At 36.3% G+C, this 24,113-nt stretch overlaps 1 protein-coding gene across 4 annotated transcripts in view; it reads left to right on the top strand.

The window, feature by feature from the left end:
* The window catches only part of CPEB4 (cytoplasmic polyadenylation element binding protein 4), a 61,240-nt gene that overhangs the window by 16,551 nt on the left and 20,576 nt on the right, over positions 1-24,113 (top strand). For 2 of the 4 annotated variants that reach the window (XM_025867019.2, XM_073889796.1), the window contains exons 2-3: positions 1,394-1,475; positions 19,679-19,729. In XM_025867019.2, coding sequence (XP_025722804.1) covers positions 1,394-1,475; positions 19,679-19,729 — 133 coding nt within the window. The remainder of the gene's footprint in view (positions 1-1,393; positions 1,476-19,678; positions 19,730-24,113) is intronic. The other 2 variants (XM_025867021.2, XM_073889800.1) reach the window with 1 other exon arrangement.

Raw genomic sequence — 24,113 nt, 5'->3', positions numbered from 1 at the left:
ATTCTGATTATCTACATGGTGGGGTGGGGTCAGGAGAAGTGATCCCTATTTCAGGGAAATAAGACAAGTAGTGTTATGGACGAGATCGGGCGCGTTCAGGCTGGTATGGCTGTAGACGACAAGTAGTGTTATGGACGAGATCGGGCGCGTTCAGGGTGGTATGGTTGTAGACGACAAGTAGTGTTATGGACGAGATCGGGCGCGTTCAGGGTGGTATGGCTGTAGACGACAAGTAGTGTTATGGATGAGATCGGGCGCGTTCAGGGTGGTATGGCTGTAGACGACAAGTAGTGTTATGGAAGGACAGAGGAGAAATGTCAGGTTGATCAAAAAATGCTGTCCAGTGGAGAATGTGCTCTATCAGCCTTAAGGTTCTAGAAGTTAGCTAGGAAAGGGAGAAAGTTTTAAAAAAAGTTTAAAGTTTAAAAAAGGGTGGGGGATAAAATCCGGTGAACTTTTTTATAAAGCCAAAGCTTTGAGTTAAAAAGTAATGTAAGAGAAAATACAGCTGAAAAGAAGGTTATAGAATTCTGCTTGTCAAACTCCTGTGGAAGCCCCTTTTTCTTTAATATTCTTGCAGTTGTGTCCATGTGTGTACCACCAGTTTTATTCTTGAGGTGGGTCAGAAATCTGTATTACTGCTTCCTAAAATGTTTCATCTCTTACTTTTCACTTATCAAGCCACACTTTAATTTTAGTTATTTCTAGTACTTTTCCTCCGGAAGAATGCCAGAGCAGTTGGGTCGTTGTATATTTTAAGATTCCTCACCCACTCTTGAAATACATATTGTTAAGCCAGGATTTAGACCAACAGTGTTGACACACTGTCTTCCCTTTAATTTTAATGGCAACAAAATCAAGACTACTTTGCCACTTAGTGGTCTTATAGACCTTGGATAACTACTTTCACCTATGGTTTATAAGAAGATATAGCTATTCTGAATAACTATTCTGAATATTGCTATTCTGAATATTGCTATTCAGTAGCAGTATCTGCTGAATGGCAGCGCAGTACATGACTGCTGGAACAAGTTTGGAAAGTTTTGCCTTGTTACTGCAATCTTAAGTGGCAGACAAAGATTATGAATTTTATTTTACATTTGTTTCATGTTGTTGACTGTATGGAAACTGGTTTTAGTTGCCTCTGCTTTATTAGTAAAAATAATGCTTTTATTGAAATAATTATTAGAAATCAAATCACTCTTTGCTGAGCCTTGGCTACTTTTGTGGTTTTGATGTTTTTTAAGTGTTAAAAATAAAATGCAGTAATAATGTACCTTATACATGGAGTAAAATTGCCTTTTGGATCTGTGTCCCATTGAAAGCAGCTTATTGTCTCCTTTTATAATTAAAAGCTATTTTAAAAGTGGTTTGTGGCTGTTTGTGTTTACAGGATCGCCCCAGAACATTTGATATGCACTCACTGGAGAGTTCACTCATTGACATTATGAGAGCTGAAAATGATTCCATTAAAGGTAACTTTAAAAATCTAACTATTTGATTTTAGTGAATAGTTAAAATTTTGTGTTATATGTATAATCTCAGCAGTATGGCAAATATTATGGATTCATATTTTGTATGTAGTCAGTTCCATCAATTTTATACATATACCTCTCTTATTAAAAACTCAAAAGTACTTGATGGGTATCCACTGTACGCCCATCACAATATCAATTAAGAGAACTGCAAGAGTACTAATTGCTAAGGGTGGGCAGTTAACTGGAAAGACATGAATGCTCAGTGCCTCAAACCTGTATGTCTCTCCACCCATGACAATGACTATACACTAGTAAGAGTTCAAAATGTTGATAGAGTTTTTGGTCTAGTTTCACATTTTAAAAAAATGGCCAATAGTTTCAAAGTTGAGATGAAGTTGTGTTCTGGAAATATTTTCTATGGATCATGTTAAGAAAAAATAGTGCTATTTCTACTTGGATTCTGGTCTCAATTCTAATACTAACTAGGTGTGTTATCTTGAATAAGACATTTCATTTTGACTAGGCCTCAATTTCTTTTCCTTTTTTTTTTTTAAGATTTTATTTATTTTGAGAGAGACAGAGCGTGCATGAGTACAAGTACAGGGAGGGGTAGAGGGAGAGGGAGAAGCAGATTCCATGCTGAGATTCCAGGACCCTGAGGTTATGAATTGAACTGAAGGCAGACGCTTAGCCGACTAAGCTACCCAGGCACCCCAAGGCCTCAATTTCTAATCTTTGTAATTAGGGACTTAGAATCACTGTGGCAGTAAGGGACTTATAATGGGAAGCTTTAAAAATAAAATATAGATGCCTGGGCCCCATTCCAGGTGTGGGGTAGGGCTTGGCATGTTAGTTTTTAATGTCTCATGTGATGCTCATGGGTAACCAGGATTGAGAATTACCAGAGGAGGTATTCTCTAAGGGCCCTTCCAGGTCTGATTTTGTGAAAACTACCCCACAAAATAAAATATTTTTCTGCACAAAAGTCTTTTAATTAGGAAGGAGGGTTTTTTTTGTTGTTATTTTTCTTTGCTTGTTTTTTTAAGAAATTTGGAATGTTTGGTATATTTGGTCATCCCAGTTGTTTATTCCTTCATTTGTTCATTTGTCCATTCATTCGTCTGTTCATTCATTCATTCGTTCATTCGGTGTTTATGATCCTGCTTTGTGCCAGACATAGCTTTGCACTGGGGTCAAAGGTGGCAAAACAGCCTGTGCTTTAAGTGATGACCAGCCTGGCCTGGTTTTCCTTTGAGTTTGGTTTATTACATTACTAATACAATGAAACTTTTAAGTACTTTTCAACAGACCAACAATGGTAAATTTTTTAATGAGGAGAGCTGGTTGAGGTCTGGAGAGATGAAAAATAATATGTGAAAAAAATATGCATCCAGCTGTTGAGATAACTTTGAAGTAAAAATATTTTGGGAATATCTTTACTGAATTCCTCATGGAATTCTGATGGGTGACTCTAATCCAAATACACACTCTGTTTCTGAGGAAAGATGATCTCTCATTCACAGTCAGCTTTATTTTTGCCATTTCTTAGCACTCTGACTTTGGGTAGTATTTCAGCCTCTTTGACCCTTCTTTTTGTTTTCTCATCAGAAAAGTGAGGGGAGTCTAAGGCCCTTCCTAGCACCAGAAAAACTGCACACTCTTAAAAACTAGCTAAAGGAGAAATTTGAATATGGTCGGTGGATTGATTGTACCAATGTCAGTGTCCTGGTTTGTACTATAGTTATGTAAGATGTCACCACTTGAAGACACTGGGTAAGGGACATATAGGATCTCTCTGTACTGTTTTTTGCAACTTGCCGTGAATCTGCAATTATTTCAAAATTAAAAGCTAAGTACAGAAAAAGTAGTTAAAGGTAAAGGACTTTGTTTATTCTTAATGTGTTAGATGCCTTCAGCAACTAACTTGCTTGCTTGCTTGCTTGCTTGCTTGCTTGCTTTTTTTTGGCAGGGGAGCCTCTTATGTACTTGATACTAGGGATAATAAATAATTAGAACTCATTTTCAGTATAAGTGCCTATTTCTTTTTATTTCATGATATTTTATTTTATTTATTTTATTTCATGATAAGGGCCTTTCAGAGAAAACACAGTTTATAAACAGTAGCAGATATAAACGATTTATTATGTATTGCTTCTAAGAAGCAAGCCTCTAACTACTAACTTAGGTTAAATATAAGAGTTGCACACATTATTCCAATTAGACTAACAGTAGCATTTCCTGGATTTAGATATAGCCAGGACATCTCTCAGGTTTATTTCTATTTCTTCTCCTAGTTTGCTAAATCATTGTGTAAAGTTCTGCTTTTATTCTATATTCCCTTTTTAATTTCTTCTACCAGCTTTTACTTAAATTAAGTTTCTTTAAGCTGATTCTGTAGGGATAATGAAAAGTTAAGTCTGATGACAGAAAACATTAAATCTGATTGGCCTAGTCTGAGAACATAACGGTTTTGTAAAATAGTTATTTATAAAAGGAAGTGTGGCAGAGTGAAAAGGCCATGCATGTTAGAGTCAGGTAGATCTGGATTTAAACTGCCATTCTGCCACTACAGTTTGTGGTGGTTGTGAGGATCAAATGGTATGATATATCTATGAAATGCAGCCTACTGTGTAGTTATAGAAAACACTCAGTAATTGGTACAGATTATTACTAAATATCTATTAAGTCTGTTTTCATGCCTATCAAATGAGAAAGTCAGTTTCTACGTAAACTTAAGTGCTAAAGTGACCTAAGTATATTAAATGAACTCTGTCCCTTTTTTTTCTTCAAAGAGCTGTAAAGAATTCATAGGTGAGTTCATGGTCCTAAAATACCACATTATAGTTATGCTTGTTTTTTTTTGTAAACCAAGATGATGAACTTTATATCACTGTAGTCTGTCACTACCAAAATGTAGTTTGGCTCAAGGGAATACTTCATTTCTGGTCAAACTCTCCTTTGATTTAGATAGCTATTCGGAAAGCTATGCTTGATTTTAACAGTGATTCTATTGTGAGATTTTGTTTAAAGATGATAACAAAAGTTGAATATCTTAAAAACAACATGTTGTCCTTTTAAAATAAGTATATAAAACCTGCCAATCCATTTTGAAAATAAAAACCCCTCCATGTGCTCTGCTACCTTAGAAATGGAGAACACAGAAAATGGACAATGATTCTGTCAGACTAATAGAATATAATATGCTTCTCAGAAAAAAAAATTATAAGAATTCAGTTAAAAGAATTAATTTGAGAACTGTTTTAAAAAAGAGCCCATCATAGGGAGGCAAATTTTATATTTGGGTTTATTTTATCTTAAAAATAATTTCATAAAGTATATTATGAGTGACCTCATTTATTTTTATCCTTCATTTGCAGTTCCTCATAGAAATGCGATTTGTTGTATGTGTTCAAATAATAAAGCCTAGAGTTGATACAAGAACTACAAGTTGAATGGATTGATATGGCTATATTATTCATTTAAATTTAAAATGCAAACAGAAAACTGAATTTTGCTTTTCATTTTGGGCAAAAAATAAAACAACTCCTTTAATGTAGTGCAAGTTTAAAATTTTATTTTTGCAGTCAACAGACAAAATGCTTAATATGCCTAGGAACCTTCAAATATAGCTTTTGAGTTTCTTTATGAATGTGTTATTGATTCCAACTGGCTTGCTGAAAACCTTTCATGTTTTTTTTAACATTTTAACAAATGTGCAAAAGGAGTACCTGGGTTTCATTTCATGATTTATATTAGTGTTGCTTACTGTTTAAATAGTTTCTCTAAGAATTTTAAGGCTACTATAATTTTCTCCATATACAGGGGATTAGCTCTTTGGGAGGAAAAGGGTCCTCCCCCTACCATATCTCCATGTCCTTTCTCTGATCAGCTGGCATGTCTGTATGTTATTTTTATCCACAGAATTGTATATTGCCTTCTCCATAACCAGTGCAGGTAACTGTCCGCAGAAGCTCTTCCCCCGAGACTGATTTCATTTTCTTTACTGCATACCCAGTCTCGTAAGCTAAGAGCCTAAGCTACAGACGGTCAAATGAATTTTGATATCCCAGGTGACAGCTTGCTCACTGCTGCAAAATTATGAGGCTTATCAAGTATTTGCTTCACCTGGACAGAAGAATCTTTTACCATTACAGGTAGTCAGCTGATCATTTGGGGAATATTGTATCTTACTGTTATTTGTGCCTTTGCTTGCCTGTGAAATTGGTACTTACTGTTTAGAAATGGAGCAGCATGAAATACATTAAAACCACATGTGAGTACATCTGTTTTCAGCCTTCTGAAGCATAGGTTGGACACAGTGAAATAAAGATTCATGAAATGGTATTATATTCAGTGTATAGTAGGAAAGACCTCAGAAAATTAAGGAGCCTTTTTTCTTTTCTGCGTGGGAAGGAAATAAAAGACTGTAGATATAAACCAAGAAGTAGCAGTTATGGAGTGGAAGCAGAGGGAGACCACACAGGAATAAAGAGGGAAAAAAAATAGTACTTGAAAATTATCAGATGTCAGATGGAGTAGAACAATCCAGAGTTTCATAATAGTGGTTGAGCATTTTAAATCCTATATATGAAAACAATTTAGTATCCAATGTGCTTCATTTCACCAGAAAGCCAAATGAGACAGCAAAATTATTGAGAGAAAAAAGGCAATCTGTAAATTGTCAAAACATTATAATTGTTCTTCAGATATTAATTAACTGAATTATGAGTCAGAATATCATCTTATTTTTCCTCAGAATATTGTGAAATTGGAATCTTTTTCTCTTCATATTGTTATAGAATGTATCTTGCTTTCATTTTTTGGAAGAGGGAACTCAACATATCTACCCAATCCCCTTGAGTTTCAGGCATTTTAAATACTTGATTTGAATGTAAGCAATAATGATTGCATTCAGAAATGCAAGTTGTTTCAAGTGCCAGTCTTTTACATATCCCATGGTGCCCAAAAAACCTATTGCATATGGAGAGTAAGTAGTGGGAGTTATGTTATACAGCTAGACATTACTGTCACGCTTGTGTCATGTATTCATTTAATAAGAATTTATTTTAAGAGCTGGATCTACTTCAGAGATACTATGTATTTAATTCCTGACTGCGGAAGGTATCGTGACCTTGCGTTTTGAAATATTTTTGTTATATGTTTTTCCTTTTTTACTGCACATTAAATTTGGGGACCCTTCCCCCCGCTAGTTTTCATTCCTGTGGATTTGTTTGAAACGCTTAAATGAGTAGGCAAGCGATGATTCCATCTGTGCCTCTTTTCTTTGTTGCTAAGCAAAAGAATTTATAATGATCTCTCTAGAAGAAAATCATGAAACTGTTGAAAGTTTAGTACACAAAACCTGTTTCATTTATTTTGTATAAGGTTTTTTTTATGTCACTGTAAGAGAATGACCGTTGGGATAATTTAAATTCTTTATCTTTACAGTAGGGGGAGGAAAAAAGTTAGTGCTACTTAAAAAAAGATAGCGTTAAAAAATAACTAGGAAACCTTAAATTTTCCTTTGAGGAACAATTTTTAAAATATTTCTATATTCCAAATTGCAGCCACGTAGTTCTCTATTTTAAAGAGCAGATGTTGCAGACTGATACAGATGTTTTAGAACATACATTGCATACCGGCTTTATGTAGACTGAGATAGCTCCAAAAACTTTCTATGAAAGTTGCTGAAAATAGGACTAAATTTAATATCATTGTTATAGATTTGAATTTTGGAGTAAATAAAAATATAAAAAACAAAAGGCGTTCTTACTAAAATAAGTTCTGTCGCTGTAATATTAAAATGATTTATTTAAATGGTGGTGAGGGGTATCATTTCTTACAGTATTTAACCTTTTTCTAGTTGAATCAGTTTGCCTCTGGCAATTTGAGAAAAGACTGCTATGCATTACCCTGCACCCCACTCCTCCATCACTTTTGTACGGGACTAAATGGACATTTTCCTTTAAGGGAGATGCAACAGAGCAGGATACAAAGTACGGTAAAGAAGAAATGAATAATGCAAACCAGCTCATTTTGCTTGTGATTCTTAATCAGATTTCGCCTTCCAAGTAAATTACCATTACTTGATGTCAGATGTCTTCTGGTGAACTGGGGGACCTTAAATATTACCCTTTGAAGAAGAAGGGTAATATTTAAAGGCCCTTCTTGAAGATTCAGAGTCCGCCAGGCGGCTGCTCTGAAAACCCTGCTGGAGCCTTCCTGAACTCGGCTGGTTCCTTCTAGCTCTGTTTGGATGATACCAAGTAACTCAAAGCAGCATAGCAGGGGAGTGGGCGAGGCCTCCAGAGAGTAGAAAATTGCCTTACTTCTAGAAGCTTCATAAGTAATGGAGTAAGGTACATAGCAAAGAAGACAGTTTAAACTCAGCTACAACAAGCTTTGTGTGTGGCTGTTTAGAAATGAAGTGGTTTCTTCTCCTTTTGCACTCTCCCTTTTATGACTGCTGAAATGGAACATCCTAAACAGGCTTTCTCTTTTGCTTGGCTTAGTTGTGTCGCAGGATGGGACCTGGGCTTCTGTGTTGAGGTAATTCTTTTGTGAGCAAGGAGAGGACAAAGTAGTGGGGCATGATTTTCTTTGTATTACGGATGCAGGGTGTATTCTTAATTTTGAATCACCGTCTCCTTTCTGGTTTCCTGCTGGTTAGGATTTGTTGGATTCCTCACAGCCCTGTGTAGGCAGAGTTTACAAAGGTGTGGATTTTGAACAGTGTGACTACACTTTTTCAGATTGGGGATTGCTGTTGTTTTTGGTTTTGTTGTTTTGTTTTAAGTGGGGGAGGGGAATGCCTGGGAGAACAAAATGTGATGTGTGTGAACACTGATGTGCTCATAGCATTGGATTGAAGTCCTCCTCACTCTAGCCTCTGAACTGAAACAAGCTCAGTTCATACTAAACACTCCTTGTGCGGTGTCCAGATCCTCCTCTGCCCAAATTATTGACTTAACATGTACTGGTAAGTAGAAAGTAGTGATCCTTTGCCCTCTGTCCTCCACACATTTGTGATAGAAAATTGACCCTTGTTTTTATTTGTTCTGAAAGTCATATAAGCAGTTGTCACAAAGGGGGAGTTTGTCTTATGTCATCTATGATGTGGGTCCATAATTACTAAAGCAGTCCTATTAATCCTGACCATGGAGCACAAAGAATCTTATTTTGAGTCCATGAAAATTGAGTGGTCCCCTTAAAACATTGTTAATCTCTGATTTTACCTGGGTGAGAGGTGAAGGTAAAGGGGGTGGAGGGGGTAAGTGAGAGTGAACTTTTTATAATACTAAAGGTTCAAGATCGTAAACATTTCTTTAAAAGAGGCTTTTAACTTAGTAACTTGTTTTTTCCTTTACAAATTGTGTAAGTATTTTATGGCTGTTTTGACTTAATTTTGTTGGACACCTTCAGAACGGGGAATGGTGATAGTTAACACTTAGAAATAAGAAAATAATAACTTCGAAAACAAGCAGCAGTCAGGTAGCAAAGTAACAAGTGCTTTTCTGTAATGTTTTACACTTCCACAGTGTTGTGTACAGCTTAATAAGTATTATAATATGGACAGAAATTAATATTATTTTCCATTCAGAAATGAAATTAGGATGACATTTCAGTAGTAAGGTTTTCAGACGTTGTCAGCAGTTTGTCAGTGTTAAATATTACGGACCTCTCTACACAATAAACATCGTAGAAGGAGGTCCAGAGTATTTATAGAGAATCATTTTGTTTCTGCTCTGCATCCAATTTAATAATAGAAGTGTACCTTTTGGTACTGTCACTTATTTTTCTGTTTTCCCCTTCTGAATTATAAAATCCTATGGAGAAGTGACTTGCTCTCTCATTTTATGACAGCTACTAAACCAGCCCTGTATACTAATATCTGCATAATGAAAGCTCTTTTGTTAATGGAGTAATACAATAGCAAACTGTGAAGGTCTTAAGACTTTCCTTGATCCTGTTATATAATCCTTGAAAGTTATTTGCTGACTTTGAGGGAGGGAAGCAATACCACCTGATTCATAGCTGTCATAAAAATACCCAAGATTCTCTTTGCATTCAGCTTAGTAACAGGACGGACAGAACCGTTGCACAATTGTGCCACAAAATTATTTCTTCCTTGATATGCATGGAGTTTCTACCTGACTATTGTATGCAGTTGATTCATTTATCACCTATTCATGCCTCATACAGTGAATTTCTCTACCCCAGTGCTCCTTATTTTTCTCCCCTCACGTTGCCACTGTCCTCAAAAGATGGAAAAGAGCAAAAATTCAGTGAATTTGTTGTTCAGCAGTAAAAATATGCAGCAAAAGGAATACTTTTTAACTAATTTTGAGCTAGTTACTACTTTTTTCAGTCAGGTACTGAAATGGCCAGGCTGCCTCTGGGCTTCATTATTTCGTCTAACTGACTGATTCTGAATTCAGTCCCACGCCATGCACTCTGTTCTAAAAGCAAGGCTTTGTTTTATTCCGGGTATTACCTGGTAACCAGTCAATTAAGAACATTAGTGGAACTCTGAAGGGAAAGCAGTTCTATAATCTCTTTGGAATCCAGTTGGGCTGGTGCCAGTTGCTATACATTGGGAAAGAGAAGGAGGAATCAACCAATTAGAGGACCCTTTTTTAATTCTCAAGAAACCAACAATAAGTGCAAATCTTAATTCTGAAGAGTAGCCATGATTAATTGAAGTATAAAGAACTTAAAAAAAATCTAACTTCTACTAGCTCTAATATTCCAAATAATAAGTGCCTGGTATGGTTAATTAAATACAGATATTTAAATTAGCCACTCAGTCTCTTTGTTGTAAATGATCAGTAGTTGTTAGCTTATAACAGACTTTCCCAAATTGTAAGAGGTAAAAAGAGAAGCATTTAGGATCGTGTTGCTCTGCCATTAGCAGTTATAATATGGCCTTAGGTCCATCACTTCTCTCTAGATCTTGGTTTCCTCACCTGGTAATGGAAGGACGAACATCATGACATTTACATTACTAGTAGCAATTCCATGCAGTCTCTCTGACGTGGTATTCCTGAGTGATAAAATTGAAGGTTTTTGTAGTTTAATGACTAAAAGTAGTGTATGAATTTCATGTGAGTTAGCGTGTAGCAGTATTTAATATTGAGTGGTTATAGAAAGGGTATTCCAGAAATCCGTCAAATGTAGTCAATTGAATGAAGGCTTGTTTTAGACAGCATCTTTTCTTTTTGAGATAGGTCTAAAATATGTTTTAAGAAGTTGTTTAAACTTGGCCTCATGGAATGTTTTTGTTCTCAATCTGTGGACCACAGGCCTCTTCACCCATGGGAATTATTTGATGGGGCCTGTGAATCCATTAGGACTAAGCATTCCAGTTACGTGATAGATTCATTTACATATGCAGGATTATTTTTCAAAACCATGTGGATGCTGATGTAATGCAATTAAAATACATTTAAAGGTGTTGCTAAAATCACAGAAGCCTTGTATTAAGGTTGTCGTTGTTTTACTTGTAGTATTCACTGAAGTGGGGGTTGGGGACCTCAGTTTTAGCATGATGGGGGGGCTCTCTGAAATATTTTGATTAAAGTTGGTCTTAATTACAGAAGTTTATGAAACACTGCTCTAGAGAACTTATTTAATTGTTCTGCTTTAAACTGCCATTACAGTGTACCCCATTACCAATAAGAACATAGCATAAGAAGGAATTTAGTAGAGGAAATGGTGAGGATGAAGACAAGAGGGAGGAGGTCACTTGCCCTATCCTAGATTATTATCTCCATCAAATGGCATTTTGGAACTTTGTCTCTGACTTCTGAAACCGTCTATTTGCCCTGTGAGGCAGGGCTAAGAGTGTGGGCTGTTTAGGCTGCATCTGGCACGATGCTAAGGTACAGGGGGAACCATATGACAAGAGGAATGCACCTTGGAGTTGGGTGTTAGGGGGAGACAGCTCCCCCTAACACATGATTTGGAAGTATCTTACATTTTAGCTCCTGCTTATATTCTAGTTCCACAAATATTTGAGCACACTCTAGGTACCAGGTAGTAGGAGATCAAAGGACACATTCGGTACCAGTCTACATTTTTCTTTTTTGAGATAGATCTGGACATTCTGTATAGGAAGCAGTGTTAACAACCAGTTCCAAGTGAAAGAGCACTTACTTCTGATACTATTTCTCTTTTACTTTGTGCCCCTTCTGAGATTTATATACCTTAAATTCTTACAGTAACCTTTTATGTGAGTTTTGTGATCTCCATTTTACAGCTGGAGAAATTGAAGTTCAGAAAGACACAACAGCTTCTGTAGTCACTCAACTAACTGGTACCTAGAGGATCAAGACAGGGAACACACAGCTTCTGACTCCTGGTTCAGTTGCTTGGGTATTTATTGTGTAGCATTTAAGAAGGAAACACATAAAAAGAACAAACTTTTTTTTTTTTTCAGTATGCTTTAGACGGAGAGTAGGCATTAAAGTTTCTTAATTTCTACTTAGGAGACTGGATATAGAATTTAAGAGCTGTATTTTATCATAGTCTATAAAAGACTCAGATCTCACATCTACTGGGTTCTTATTGAAGGGTACGTTTTGGGGGTGGAGGTCAAAATAGAATCATTGAGGGAACTTTTCCCAACTGGCTTATTCTTTTCCCTGATTCTGATTCACCAGGTCTGTCATGAGACTTAAGCATGTGTATTTTCCAAATGATTCAAATACACTGCTCTCCTGCCCCACCCCTGTCTTCACTCCCTTTGTGAACCACTTTGATATAAAGCCATGGGAGGCCATTCATACAGCAAATACATATCAAGAATCAGCCACGTGCCAGGCACTATTTTAGGCTGTTGGGATATATCAGGGAATAAAAACAAAGACTCCTGGCCTCGTGCACCTTATCCTTCAAATAATTAGCAGATATCTTTGAACGGCTTGTTTATTATTTAGTTTTGAAGGCTAGTAAGAGGAAGACTCTGCCTTGAATATAGATAGGAGAAAATAGAAACTAGGGCCTTCTGAGAAATAGCAAAAGGTGAAATTATAACAGGTATGAAAATTCAAGCACATTCTCCATTAAAAGTTCAATAAAGTCATCAGAATTTGTATTAAATAAATGATTAGAGTTAATGATAGGTATGTATGCAGAAAGCCAACTAATGACTTTACTGATTGCTTTTTGGGGGGTCGGACTTCAGTAACCAGTTTTAAGAGCAGTTTATCACTCTTCTCTCTAAAGTTCTTAATCTTTTGCAAGCATCTTGGCTTTTGGTCCGTAGAGATTTCCTAAGTTTGTGTTGATCTTTTATGTTCATGTCAGTACAGAGAGCCATTTCTCATAATCATTTTTTACCTTGGGGCCACATCTACAACTCTTTTATGTTTATCCACTGGCTCTTTTCAGATGTGTCTCTTGTAACACATGCGTTTTTTATTCAACCTTTTTTGCAAGGTAGGAGAATTTTAACTTACTGTCTTGACTTTTTTCTAGATTACTTAAAACTTTTCTACTACCCGTTGATCTGTTTTTCCACTTTTCTTTCCATTATGTTATCCTTTTTTTAAGATTGGCTTTTGTTAGTTTAAATTTGGACAAAAACTATGCCTCGTTTTTTAAGCTTAAAAAATTGCCATTAATCACTGGTATCATAACATCCTCTTAAGGCAAGTTATCTTGTTGCTCTGTCCTCTAAATGTAGCATCCAGAGTCAGAAGGCCTCTGGCAGGGATAAAAATAGCCTTCCTGCTTGCTAGCTTGTTGTTGGTTTACTGGCAGTAGGAAATCTTTTGAATTCCTTAATTGGGTCAGCTCTTCACTAGTTTCTCTCTAGACATTCCCTTCTGCCTGAAATTCTTAGATGCTTTGAGATCTTGCAACTTTGTAACTGCCCTGAGTTACAGTCAAAGCCATCCTTTTATATGAAACCTTCTGTAATCTATAGAAACTCACCCATTGACTTTCCTTATCTTATGGATAAATGTTGTTATTATTATTTTTTTTTGCCACTTATTACAGTCTCATATCACAATTGAAAAAGTAAATTTGAGCCATTGGTACAAAAGGAAGACCTGCTTAGTTTTTTTAAAAAGGAACATTATTCAGTTGAATTTTCAGTTTTCATTTCCTAAAATACTTCTGCTACTTTGCCAGTTTGGCTATTATAAAAGTAAGGAGTTCGATTTTTTTTTTCCTCTTGCTTACCCCAAAGAAGAATTACATCCATTTGTAAACAAGAACACTAGCAAACTCTGAGTTTTCTGAAGCTGAAAAATCCCCCAGATGGCCTACTCCCTTCTCCCAAGTTTTCAGTTTGGGTCTTATTTGGCTAAAATGAATCCTTCCTCTTTCTTTCACAAGTGGAAAATTGTTGATTATCTCTGGCTTATATTCTGAGAGGGGAAAGGCTTTAATATTAATAAAGCACCTATTCTATATCCGGGGAATTTTCTGAGCATTCTGCAAAAATGGTATCACGAATTTCTCAATAGCCTTGTGAAGTAAATGGAAATATTTGTTTTACTGAGGTTCATAGAAGCTAGGTAATTTGACCTAGCTCACAAGATGGGATTGTTTTGACTGTCTACCCTTTCCACTGCATGTTCCATGGCAGAGAGGCCACCAGTTGCTGGCTTAGCTTCATTCATTCATTCAACAGCTATTTATTGAGCCTCTTTGCTCCAAGCTCTGCAATGCAAAACCCAGAATTTATCCTTAAAGATTCTGTTGCCTTAGAGAAAGAGAGAGTTTAGAAATAGGTAGTTTAAATATAGTGCAGTAAGTGCAAAAGGTATTGTATGGAGCACATGAGGTCGTCTGAATCAGAGCAGGTGATTTGGGGCAGGGAGGACTTTCCATAGGATGTGAGGCCTGAGATAGAAGGTACCTGGGCAAAAGGGTGGTGGCTTGAGTGGTGAGACATTGGGAACAAAGAGAGGAGGGCATTCCAGACAGGGAGGATCCCAGAAGTACACATTAATGGGCCAGTAGTTCTGAATTCCTAGCGTACCACCTAATGTGGGAGAGGGGAATGGTGGTGTGGAGAGATGAACCTGGAGAGATAGACAAAGAGGAGTCAAGAAGTTTTAAGAAGCCCTGGCTTTTAAAAAACTGAAAGCCACGTCTTTCCCGAGGAGGGGTATTGTTTAGCCTAAAAGGTATATACCTTTTATATGTGTGTGTGTCTGTGTGTGTGATTTAAATGGCTCTTTGAGTGGGTGAGGGGCAAGATTCTCCAGCTGATGTCAGCCCCAGCCAGCTCCTCCTCTGTGATTTTGCATGGAAGCATCTTTACTGGAAGTTGGTTGTATCATAGGTAGAATAAGGTACTGGTTTTGATTTGGGGAGTTATTTTTGGGTCAATAGAATAAATTATTAAAATAATTATCTTTATATCATTAAATGATAGGATCCAGTGAACACATTTTATTAGTTCATATTGATATGTGTTCTGCATCTGTAGAAGTAAAAACTTGGTATTCGGAAACTGAATTTATTCCACATTTCTTGAGCCTTGCTCTGTGTTGTCTAGGTCCCCACAGCGCCATCTTGCTGCAAATCTCAGGCAGTGTTGGTAAAAACCACAGATGAAGAAAGGCAGGTGGAGCAGCACCTCCTTTAAACAATTATTTGTGGCTGTATAGCTTTGACTTAAATGTGAACTAAGGAAAATTAGCAGGAACAGGAGCAGGAGGAACACTTCTAGCTAAACAACAACAAATGTATGTGTATGGTCATGTATGGATGTGTGTGGTGTGTGTAAATCTTTGCTCTACCTTAAAAATGGGCCTAAGCCCATACTTCTTTTCCTGTTAGAAATTCTTAATGGTGTCCACCGAAAACCCTTCCCTTTTCTTTGGAGTATCCAAGTTTTTATAGTGTAAGTCAATCAAAAAAATTAACTTAGAATTTCACATTACTTGTCACTTTCTAGGACTGCATGCTGCATTTTGGATAGCCTTGCAGTTATTCTGTATTATCATTCCTTAGCCTGCACACATCACCAACAATGCTAGTATGACTGAAAAAGAGGTCATAGCATGAAGTCTAATAGCTCTGTAGAACATTTGATATTTTTCAGTGTTTGTTATTTGAAATAGCAGCATTTATTATATCAATTCCTGCTGAATCATCAGTAGCAATAATATCTGCATTACATTTTAGAAAATAACTTTATCTCTAATTTTGAAAAGAATATATACATTTATATACTCTAATGTATTAGAATATTTCCTTCTAGTCCTTCCTCCTTTCATCTCATTGACTATATTACTTTAGTTTTAGTCTTAACAGAATATGACAGTACATCGTGTTCTTTTGGGCACTTACTCACCCGAGCAGTTCTTAGTCTGGTTGGTAAATATTGGTTCTCCAACTTGCAAATGCCTGGCATAGAATTGCCTAGTTGAAGTACGGATCTTTTCTGGGCTGTAGAATTTGGTAGTGTAGTTCCCCAGAGTCACAGTGTATCAGTTGCCTATATTTGGCTAGGTTGAGTCATATCACCAAATATAGTCTATGCCTTCTGCATGATGTATGCCAGGCTTCTGGCTCCAAATGCCGCAGCTGGCCTCCAGAGACTATTACTTTCCTGTCATAACGTCCTGTCATAAGATTAGGACTGCTAATCAGGCAGTATTTCTTTATATTTATAACACAATCAATACCAGGAGCCTTCAAAGATTGAATTTTATCCACCAAATAGGGTTCACTTGCCTGAAATCCCAAAGCCTTCCTTCTCCCTTGAGAAATTCAATTCTAGATGTGCCAAAACTTCGGTTATATTTATGGATAGATGAGTTATCAAAAAAAAAAAACAACCCACAAACACTGGATTATATTCAGCTTCAGATAGCTTGTTTATTTTTATTTTACTTCACTTTATTCATTTGTGAAATGCTGGTGTTTTAAGTTCAGTGGAATGAACTCATTGAGTGCTTACATGGTACTCAAACAAGGAAACTCAAGGTACCTAGGTAAAAAAACAAAAAAAGCTCTAATTCTTAAAGGGGGCTATTATGGTAAAAGAGAGAAAAAAGTTAGTAGCTAAAATGATTTACCTAAGAAGGTTGACTGTTGCGACATAGCTAGAAAGAAAAGTTGGTGAATTAATCTAAAAAGGGGGTTGCCTTTTTGGGAAAGTTGCCCTGGAAAGAGGTGAATCTGAAGGAAAAAAAAAAAAAAAGATTTGAAAAATACCCTCCACTGGGAACAAAGGAAGAGGGCACTGTCTCAGACTGGAAAGGGGACTGTCAGTGATCTAGCTGTGGGACAGAAAATGCAGAAATGCCTGTATAAATTGGCATCCATAGAACAGAGAGGATCTTAGAGCAGAAATGAAGGGTATACAAGGAGAATGAAAGGAAGACTTGAAAGTCTCACGACACTTATAATGAGAGCTTACGGAAGATTTCCAGAAAGGAAGTGATACGGGTTATCCGTAATAGATGGCATGAATGGATGACTAGATATTGGAATTGTAGAAAAAGTTCACAGAAAGATAGGACAGGCAGGTTAAGAAAGCATTATGAAGTTAAAAAAAAGTTTTTTAAAAAATGTCATGGCTTATATTTTAAAAATTGAAATAGAAAGCTTTACTGATTGGTTAACAAAATGTCACAGGTGTATTTGTTACTCAGAGGCCAAAATTGATTCCAGCCTGACAGGACTCATTTCACAAGATCAGGTTAGAAAATTAAAAACAAGTATCACTTTCAGAGTTGAACTGTGACCTTTGCCAGTGATTTCTTCAGTGCCCTATTGTCTTAGCTGAAGGGTGGAATTACTGCATTCAGAAGTCTGAAGAGCAGAAAAAGTATCAAAGGTCACCTACCTTGGCGGCATAGGGCAGGATCTCTTCAGCAGCGGTGCATTGAGGCCAACTCTGAGAACTGAATTAAGGGACATTTTTGTGTCTGTCAAGTTGAAATAGTCTTCTTATCTCTCTCTCCTTAAAAAGAGGTACGCAAAAGGTGAGTTTCTGATAAGGTGGAACTTGATTTGTTTAAACTGGGCCAGCCAGTTTGGTAATTTGTCTTTCAGATTCTCATTGTTCATTATCCCTTCTTGGCATCAAATGAGGCGCATTTAGTTCATATGGAACAGTTCTGGTTTCAATGGAAATGTTAGCGTTAAAAAAATTAGAGTGTCTTCTCCGAAATAAAGAATTTCCTCTTAAACTCTGTTTAATATAGTTAAATACTTTGTGGGTTGGCCTACGTCAACTTAAAAAAATATTTTATGGTAAATAAAAATGGTATGTGTGATACTTCTGTTAGTTTATTTACTAGAGGGTGGTTACAGCTATAAAATGTATACGTGTGTGTTCCCTTCCAGAAAATCAGCTGCTACTTTGAGTTAACTGGTTCGGAAGCACTACTCACCCCCTCCTAACTTTTGTAACAGTTAAGGTCATGTTCTTCCAGTATCTCCAGTCTGTACTTTTAAAAAATGTGCTTGTGACAGGTTATACGATCCAGGTTTCTAGTTAAAAGCAGCTCAGATGGAATTCACTGGATTTGGATGCTTGGCTCTCTGTGTTCGCCTTAAATAATTGAGCCAATTTTTAGAAAGAAACTGAAATATCAGAATTAATTTTTGCCGCCTCCTTCCCCATCTCCATCCCTGCCTTCACTCTAAATAGAAACAAGCTGACATTGAAGTGACCTAATTAATAACTTTTAATAACCCTTGTATTTGGTTTTAAATTGTAGTAGGAAAATTGTTAAGTTCAGATTCTGTTTCATAGCAGACCCCCAAGCTTTGGATATGGGTTAATTAAAGCTATTAGCAATAGAGAATGGTTTTCTTTTTTGATAGTGTGAGTTCAGTTCTTTAGAGCCTATTTCAAAGAAGCAGAATTTTGAGAAGTCGAAGGATAGTTGAGGCCTAAAGTTCCTTTTTCCTCAAGAGTTGTAAATATATAGCTGGTGGATGGATAGGACCACTTATTAGCTCTGGTTCCCATAGTGTTGTTCAGTGGAACCAGATAGAGCCTTTCTGGCATCTTGGAAGGCTGGCCTCAGCCTTACGGCTGCTTCCCCACTTTTTCCATAGCTTTGGAGAGTCTGCTGTGATTCTGTGGAATTAGAGTTTAGGCTGCTGTTTCCTAGTAGAATGTCTATAATTATGAATCAATTTTAGATTCTCACACTACCCAATTTACAAGAGTACTGACTACGGTAGATAATTAACAGTCACATTCTCCTGTTCACTCTCTAAATGAGCAAGACTTGTAGAGGGTTTTCCATCATTTTTATGAAGGTGGGTGTAGATGTAGAATATGGAGACTTAAAAAGGTTGCCCTAATGATTTTTTATAACTTACAGCATAGAGCTAGGCATATGGTATGGTACTCAGAATAGGTATATGGTATGTGGTTTGGATACCTCAACTCAATATGTAGAAACTCTTCCAAAACAGAAATGTAATTCCTGATAAAGGGAGAAATCTCAGTGCTATTTTCCCCCTTTACTTGTGGCTACTAATTTGGAAAGATGTTGCATCCTCCAAAAAGTTTAGTACTGTCACAAATTCTTTTTTGATGGACATCTTGGGTGTCCATTTTAGGTTCAAAACTAGATTTTGAACCACTTCAAAATTAGAAGGAAACTAACCCAGCATTTTTTGAGTACCTGCTGTGCTTTGGGCATTGTGCCATGTGCTTTGATTCTTTCTGTCACCTGTAAGTACAGTGATATGTTTTTCTTACTTTCTGTACTTTTCCTCCAAAGTGAGAATTTAAACCCATTAGTGTGTCTATACATGTAGGCATAAGTCTGGCACTTTGGTTATGAATTATATAGAGAAATCTTCCTGCTAATTATGTATTTTTAAAAAACAAAAAAACTACACACATGAAAACATTTTCACATTTATGGGGCAAAGAAAACTATTATTACGAGTTTCTATTAGAATATAATGTTATAAAGAAAATTACTTTGTATGGGAGTTTGGGAATTAGAGAACAAATAGTTAAATATGAGGGATGTTTTATTTTCCCACTTTCAAACTTGCCCTTTTTGGATGTTTGTGAACATGCTGATTGATATGTCCTCTGACTCATTGTGTTCATTAGCACAGCAAAATTTTATCCCATAATAAAGCTTTTTAAAAATACCTTACCTATTAAAGCTATTAATTCAGCTTTGTTACTGAATACATTTAAACCATCTATGAAAAAAATAAATTTAGTAACGGCCTTCTTTTACCTTCAGGTCGTCTAAACTATTCATATCCAGGATCCGATAGCTCTCTGCTTATTAATGGTAAGTGATAATTGATTTACCCTAGTGAAGTTGACAGAACTGAAACAAGTTAGTCCTAGATGAGAAAATATAGTAGGTATGCTTTGACAAGTGGAAAAATGACATTAGTTTGTTCTGTAATGATAATTGCAAGTTGCTATTACTTTATTAGCTATATAATGAATAATTATTTTTCCTCCAAATTGCAGCAGTAACTTTTTTTAAACTTTGAGAACTGACTTATTCTCTGTCTTGAAATTGATGACAGAATAAATGAGAATCCCATAATTATACATAAAGAATGGTTTAATCTACCATTAGATTCTGTAGAGTGACTTTTGAAATGTCAACATGAAAACCATTTCCATGTAGTTAGAAAAATGTTCTAGGAGAAAGGGAGGGTAATCAGAGATCTGAAACCAGAAAAAGCAGCCTGAGAGCACAGGGGTTGACATTGTAAAGGACAAGGTCATTCACTATTTGCTGTCTAATGAGAACAAGAAAAATGAAGTTTTATTGACATTTACAGTGCCTTTGGTAAATTCTCCTTTCTGGTTCTAAATATTACCAATGTGCCGTTGAGTTCTCTTTTATGTGCCTATGCTGCAGCGGACTGAATTGCACAAGGAAGGGGCATCTCCTCGTAGAAGGAATTAAAGAATCAAAAAGTGTCTGTTTCGTACTACTATAGTTTAATAGGATAAAATACAAAAGTCTTATTTACTTCTTTCCTCCTCATTCACTATTGAATATGGGTTTTAAATTTGTGTGTTCACAACGCCTTCCATCTGTCAAAGCTCGTTGTAAGTCCCACCACCTCGAAGAAGTGTTCTTGGCTAAATAGCTATATTCTCATCATTATTACAAAAACAAAACAAAACCAAAAAAAAAAAGCCCCCCAAAACAAACAAGCAAACTTTGTACTTGTCTATGGTATATTGTGAATGGAGGATTGAAAATTATTTTTATGACTGGATCTACTTTTGGTTAGTATTTGACATCAGTATTCTGTAGAACGTAGGATTGTTGAGCCAGGAAAAGTTAAAAGGAAATTTGATTTATGAGAGTTGCCGTGGGTACATCAGATCCTCTGAAGACTGTACAGTTTATAAAAGCCTCACTTATTCATCAGACTTTGGTCTTTTCATGCTACAGCTACCAGAAATAATGCCAAAATATAATATTTCACTAGAAATGTGTGTAGACTGAAAACCAAACCCAGTGGTGATAATGGCATCAAGATAAGTGGGAATAATATAAGGGTTGCCATTATAGCAGGATTTTAGCTTTTCCTGTGGAACGAGTTCCCGAGTCTGTGTGCTGGAAATGGCAATGAACCCAAGATTTGAGATGCTGATGTGCGATCTTAGGCAAAGTGGTCAACTCTTCTTTGTCTCAATTTCCTCATGCAGTTGCTAAATTAGATCAGTTGCCCCTGGAGTCCATCTTTGTTGAGGTGAGACTCTCTAATGGGTTTTCCTTAAAGCTAAATTCACTTCATTTTTTTTTTTTAGAGTCTGTTATTGTGAGATTGCCTCCTCTGCCCCTGCCATTAATATCCTTTCTTTTATGAATAGATTATTTTTTTGTGACCCTTACTTGGCAATGAAAAATAAAGGTAATTTTCCCCCCAAATAATTGTTTTGAAATTTTACTTGTCCATAGATTCTAAAAGGGACTGGATGGTTTTTGCCGTCGCGTGCATGGAAACTGTGTTTATTAGAAAGGTATACCAGCTGAGGTTAATATTGTCTCAAACTGAAAGACAGGAAGATAAAGAACAAAGAGTTGTCAAAGAGGGAGAACTTGCTGGTTCCTTAAGCATAATCCCAGAGGGGTTATGACTGCCATGGTCTCAGATCCAGTGTTCATCTCAGAGGGTCCTAGAACTTGATTTTATCATATTTGATCAAGTGTTAGTTCTTAATAACCAACCAGCTAGGACCAGATACCAATTTATACATTTTAATAAGGAATAAAACTAGGTAGACCAGGTGCTGGAGGTGACTGACAGAGTCACTCTTTCTCCAGTAGCAAAGTCCAGATTATAGCAGATTACTTTAAAATCATGAAATTAAAGCAAGGTGGGGGTGGAGGGATGTTAAGACAGTTTTTAGTCACCTTGGTGTGGATGTAGGCATTGCCCATTCTCTTCAGTCAAATTTATGAAACCTCTTCTATGGCGGATTGCTTCTATAGATAAATTAATCTCATTTGTGTGTTGATGTTTTAGTATCTTTGCTGGCAATTTAATTCATGATTTGGGGGTACCTATCGTATAAATCTACTGTAAAGCACTATTTGTATTTAATGAAGATAACCTTTGGACTCATAAATACTACCCATTTCACAGAATTGTGATGAAGATGAAATGCATGTAAATCACTTAGCGTTGAACTGCTACATAGTTAAAATAATTAGAATGTTTGGGAATATTTGTGGATAGGAATATTAGTGCGAATATACACATAAGTATTTTGGTTAGGAATATTAGTGCTGAAAATTTATAAGGAAAAAACAAAACGGGATTAAGATGAATGTAAAAATCATCTGTAGTTGAACATGCTTTCTTTGGCTGATTATTGAAATAAATAACATAAAAACTACTACATTCATTTTTAAATGCAGTCCCTTTGTATCTCCTACTATGCAGTCTTTTCTTAAAACTGAAATAAAAGCCTAGTACATTGTGTTGCTTTAATTCATTATTCAATTTTAAGACTTTAGGGACCTGTAAGGAGCTGCTCTTCCCTGTCCACCATAAATAATCTATTCAGGCTTAAAAACCTTTAGAAAAGTGATTTTATATAGCTACTCTACTTGTCTCAACTGTAACTTTCAGAGCTTTTTCTTCCAAGCCGCTGTTGAGTTGAAAGCCATTTCTTTGTTTAGATAAAAATATGTGAGAACTGTTTACTCTCTTCACATGAACATCTGAATTTCGACTATGATTTTCATTGTATATCTCGTTTTGAAATTTTCAAGCAATCCCAAAGCTTTTTGGAAAAGAAGTGGGGTTTAAATCCTGAATAAATAAAATGAAAAAAAGATTCAGAATAGTCTACCAGCTTCAGCAGTTTATATTGGAGTAATGTTGGGATTTGCATGTACAAAGATAAAAAGAGCTTACTCATCTAGTGGGTCAAATTACTTTTTTTCCCCTTTGGCCATGCTCAATCATCAGTTTTTATACTACGCAGTGACCTTCATATACCACTCATGACTTTTAAAGACACTGCCCGTATAATTCAACAAATAATAATTGATAACTGTGCTAAGAGTGTTGTGGTGCACATTCTGGGGAAATTATTCAATCCATCACTGTTATTAGTTGTAGAGATTTTTTTTTTTTTTTTAGAGGACATTCTTGGGGGAAATCCTTGGATTTTAAGTGTATTAAAAAAACCAAACTTCGTAGCTACTTTCTGGATGCTGTATTAGTTTGCTAGAGCTGCCTTACGTACCACAGACTGGTGGCTTAAACAGAAATTTGTTTCCTCAGAGCTTCTGGTCCTGGAGGTTAGAAGTTTTTAGATCAAAGTGCCAGCAAGGTTCATTTCTTCTGAGGCCTCTCTCCTTGGTTTGTAGATGGCTGTCTTCTCTTTGTGTTCACATGATTTTCCCTCTGTGCATGAATGGTATCCTCATCTCTTCTTTTAAGGACATCAGTCATATTGGATTAGGGCCTACCTCCATGACCTCATTTAACCTTAATTACCTCTTCAAAGACCCAGTTGTCAAATACAGTCCTACTCTGAGGTTCTGGAGGTTAGGACTTTAGCATATGAATTTTGAGGAAGAAACACAATTCATCCCAGATCACATACCTTTTACTAGTAAATTTTATGTAATAGGAATGTAGTTAGAACATCCATTTTATGGTTATGAAAAACAAGCCTGAAACTGACTCAGTTTCTCAGCCAAGTCAGAAAGGAGTGTTAAGCTTGGGCCAGACTTACCTCAGATTCCTTTGGTATGTCTTGGTGTAGTTTTGAGACAGACATCAGATTGAAAGGTTAATTTTCCCTTTACCCATCTTGAAAAGTTAGTCTGCCTGAGAAAACTAACATGCAATCCCAACCACATCTGTATAAAAGTGCTCCTGCATGGTCCTTTCTCCCCCCACCTTCCATTCCATTGTGTTAGCCTTCCTAGGTGGGGCATAACACAAAGGCATTGTGTTAATAGGATTAACTGCTTCAAAAATGAAACCGCAGGCAGACAGCAAAATATATTAGGTTTTAACAGATTTATGTATGTATTTCCTTTTCTCTGTGGATGTCTCTTCCTTGGAAGCATCCACTAAAACATTTGCTTGTCCCAGAGGAGGAGATTACTTAAGAGATCTTTTTAAAAAAGGTTAGCATAGAACAACTCTTAATTATAGTTCTTTGGTTTGGAAGGA

Source organism: Callorhinus ursinus, unplaced genomic scaffold, assembly GCF_003265705.2.
Source record: "Callorhinus ursinus isolate GAN/ISIS: 27379988/994484 unplaced genomic scaffold, GSC_fseal_2.0 scaffold3, whole genome shotgun sequence".
In the NCBI taxonomy this organism is placed as follows: Eukaryota; Metazoa; Chordata; class Mammalia; order Carnivora; family Otariidae; genus Callorhinus; species Callorhinus ursinus.
The sequence above is the reverse complement of the archived record's forward strand: the minus strand, read 5'-3'. Positions and strand labels throughout refer to the sequence as shown.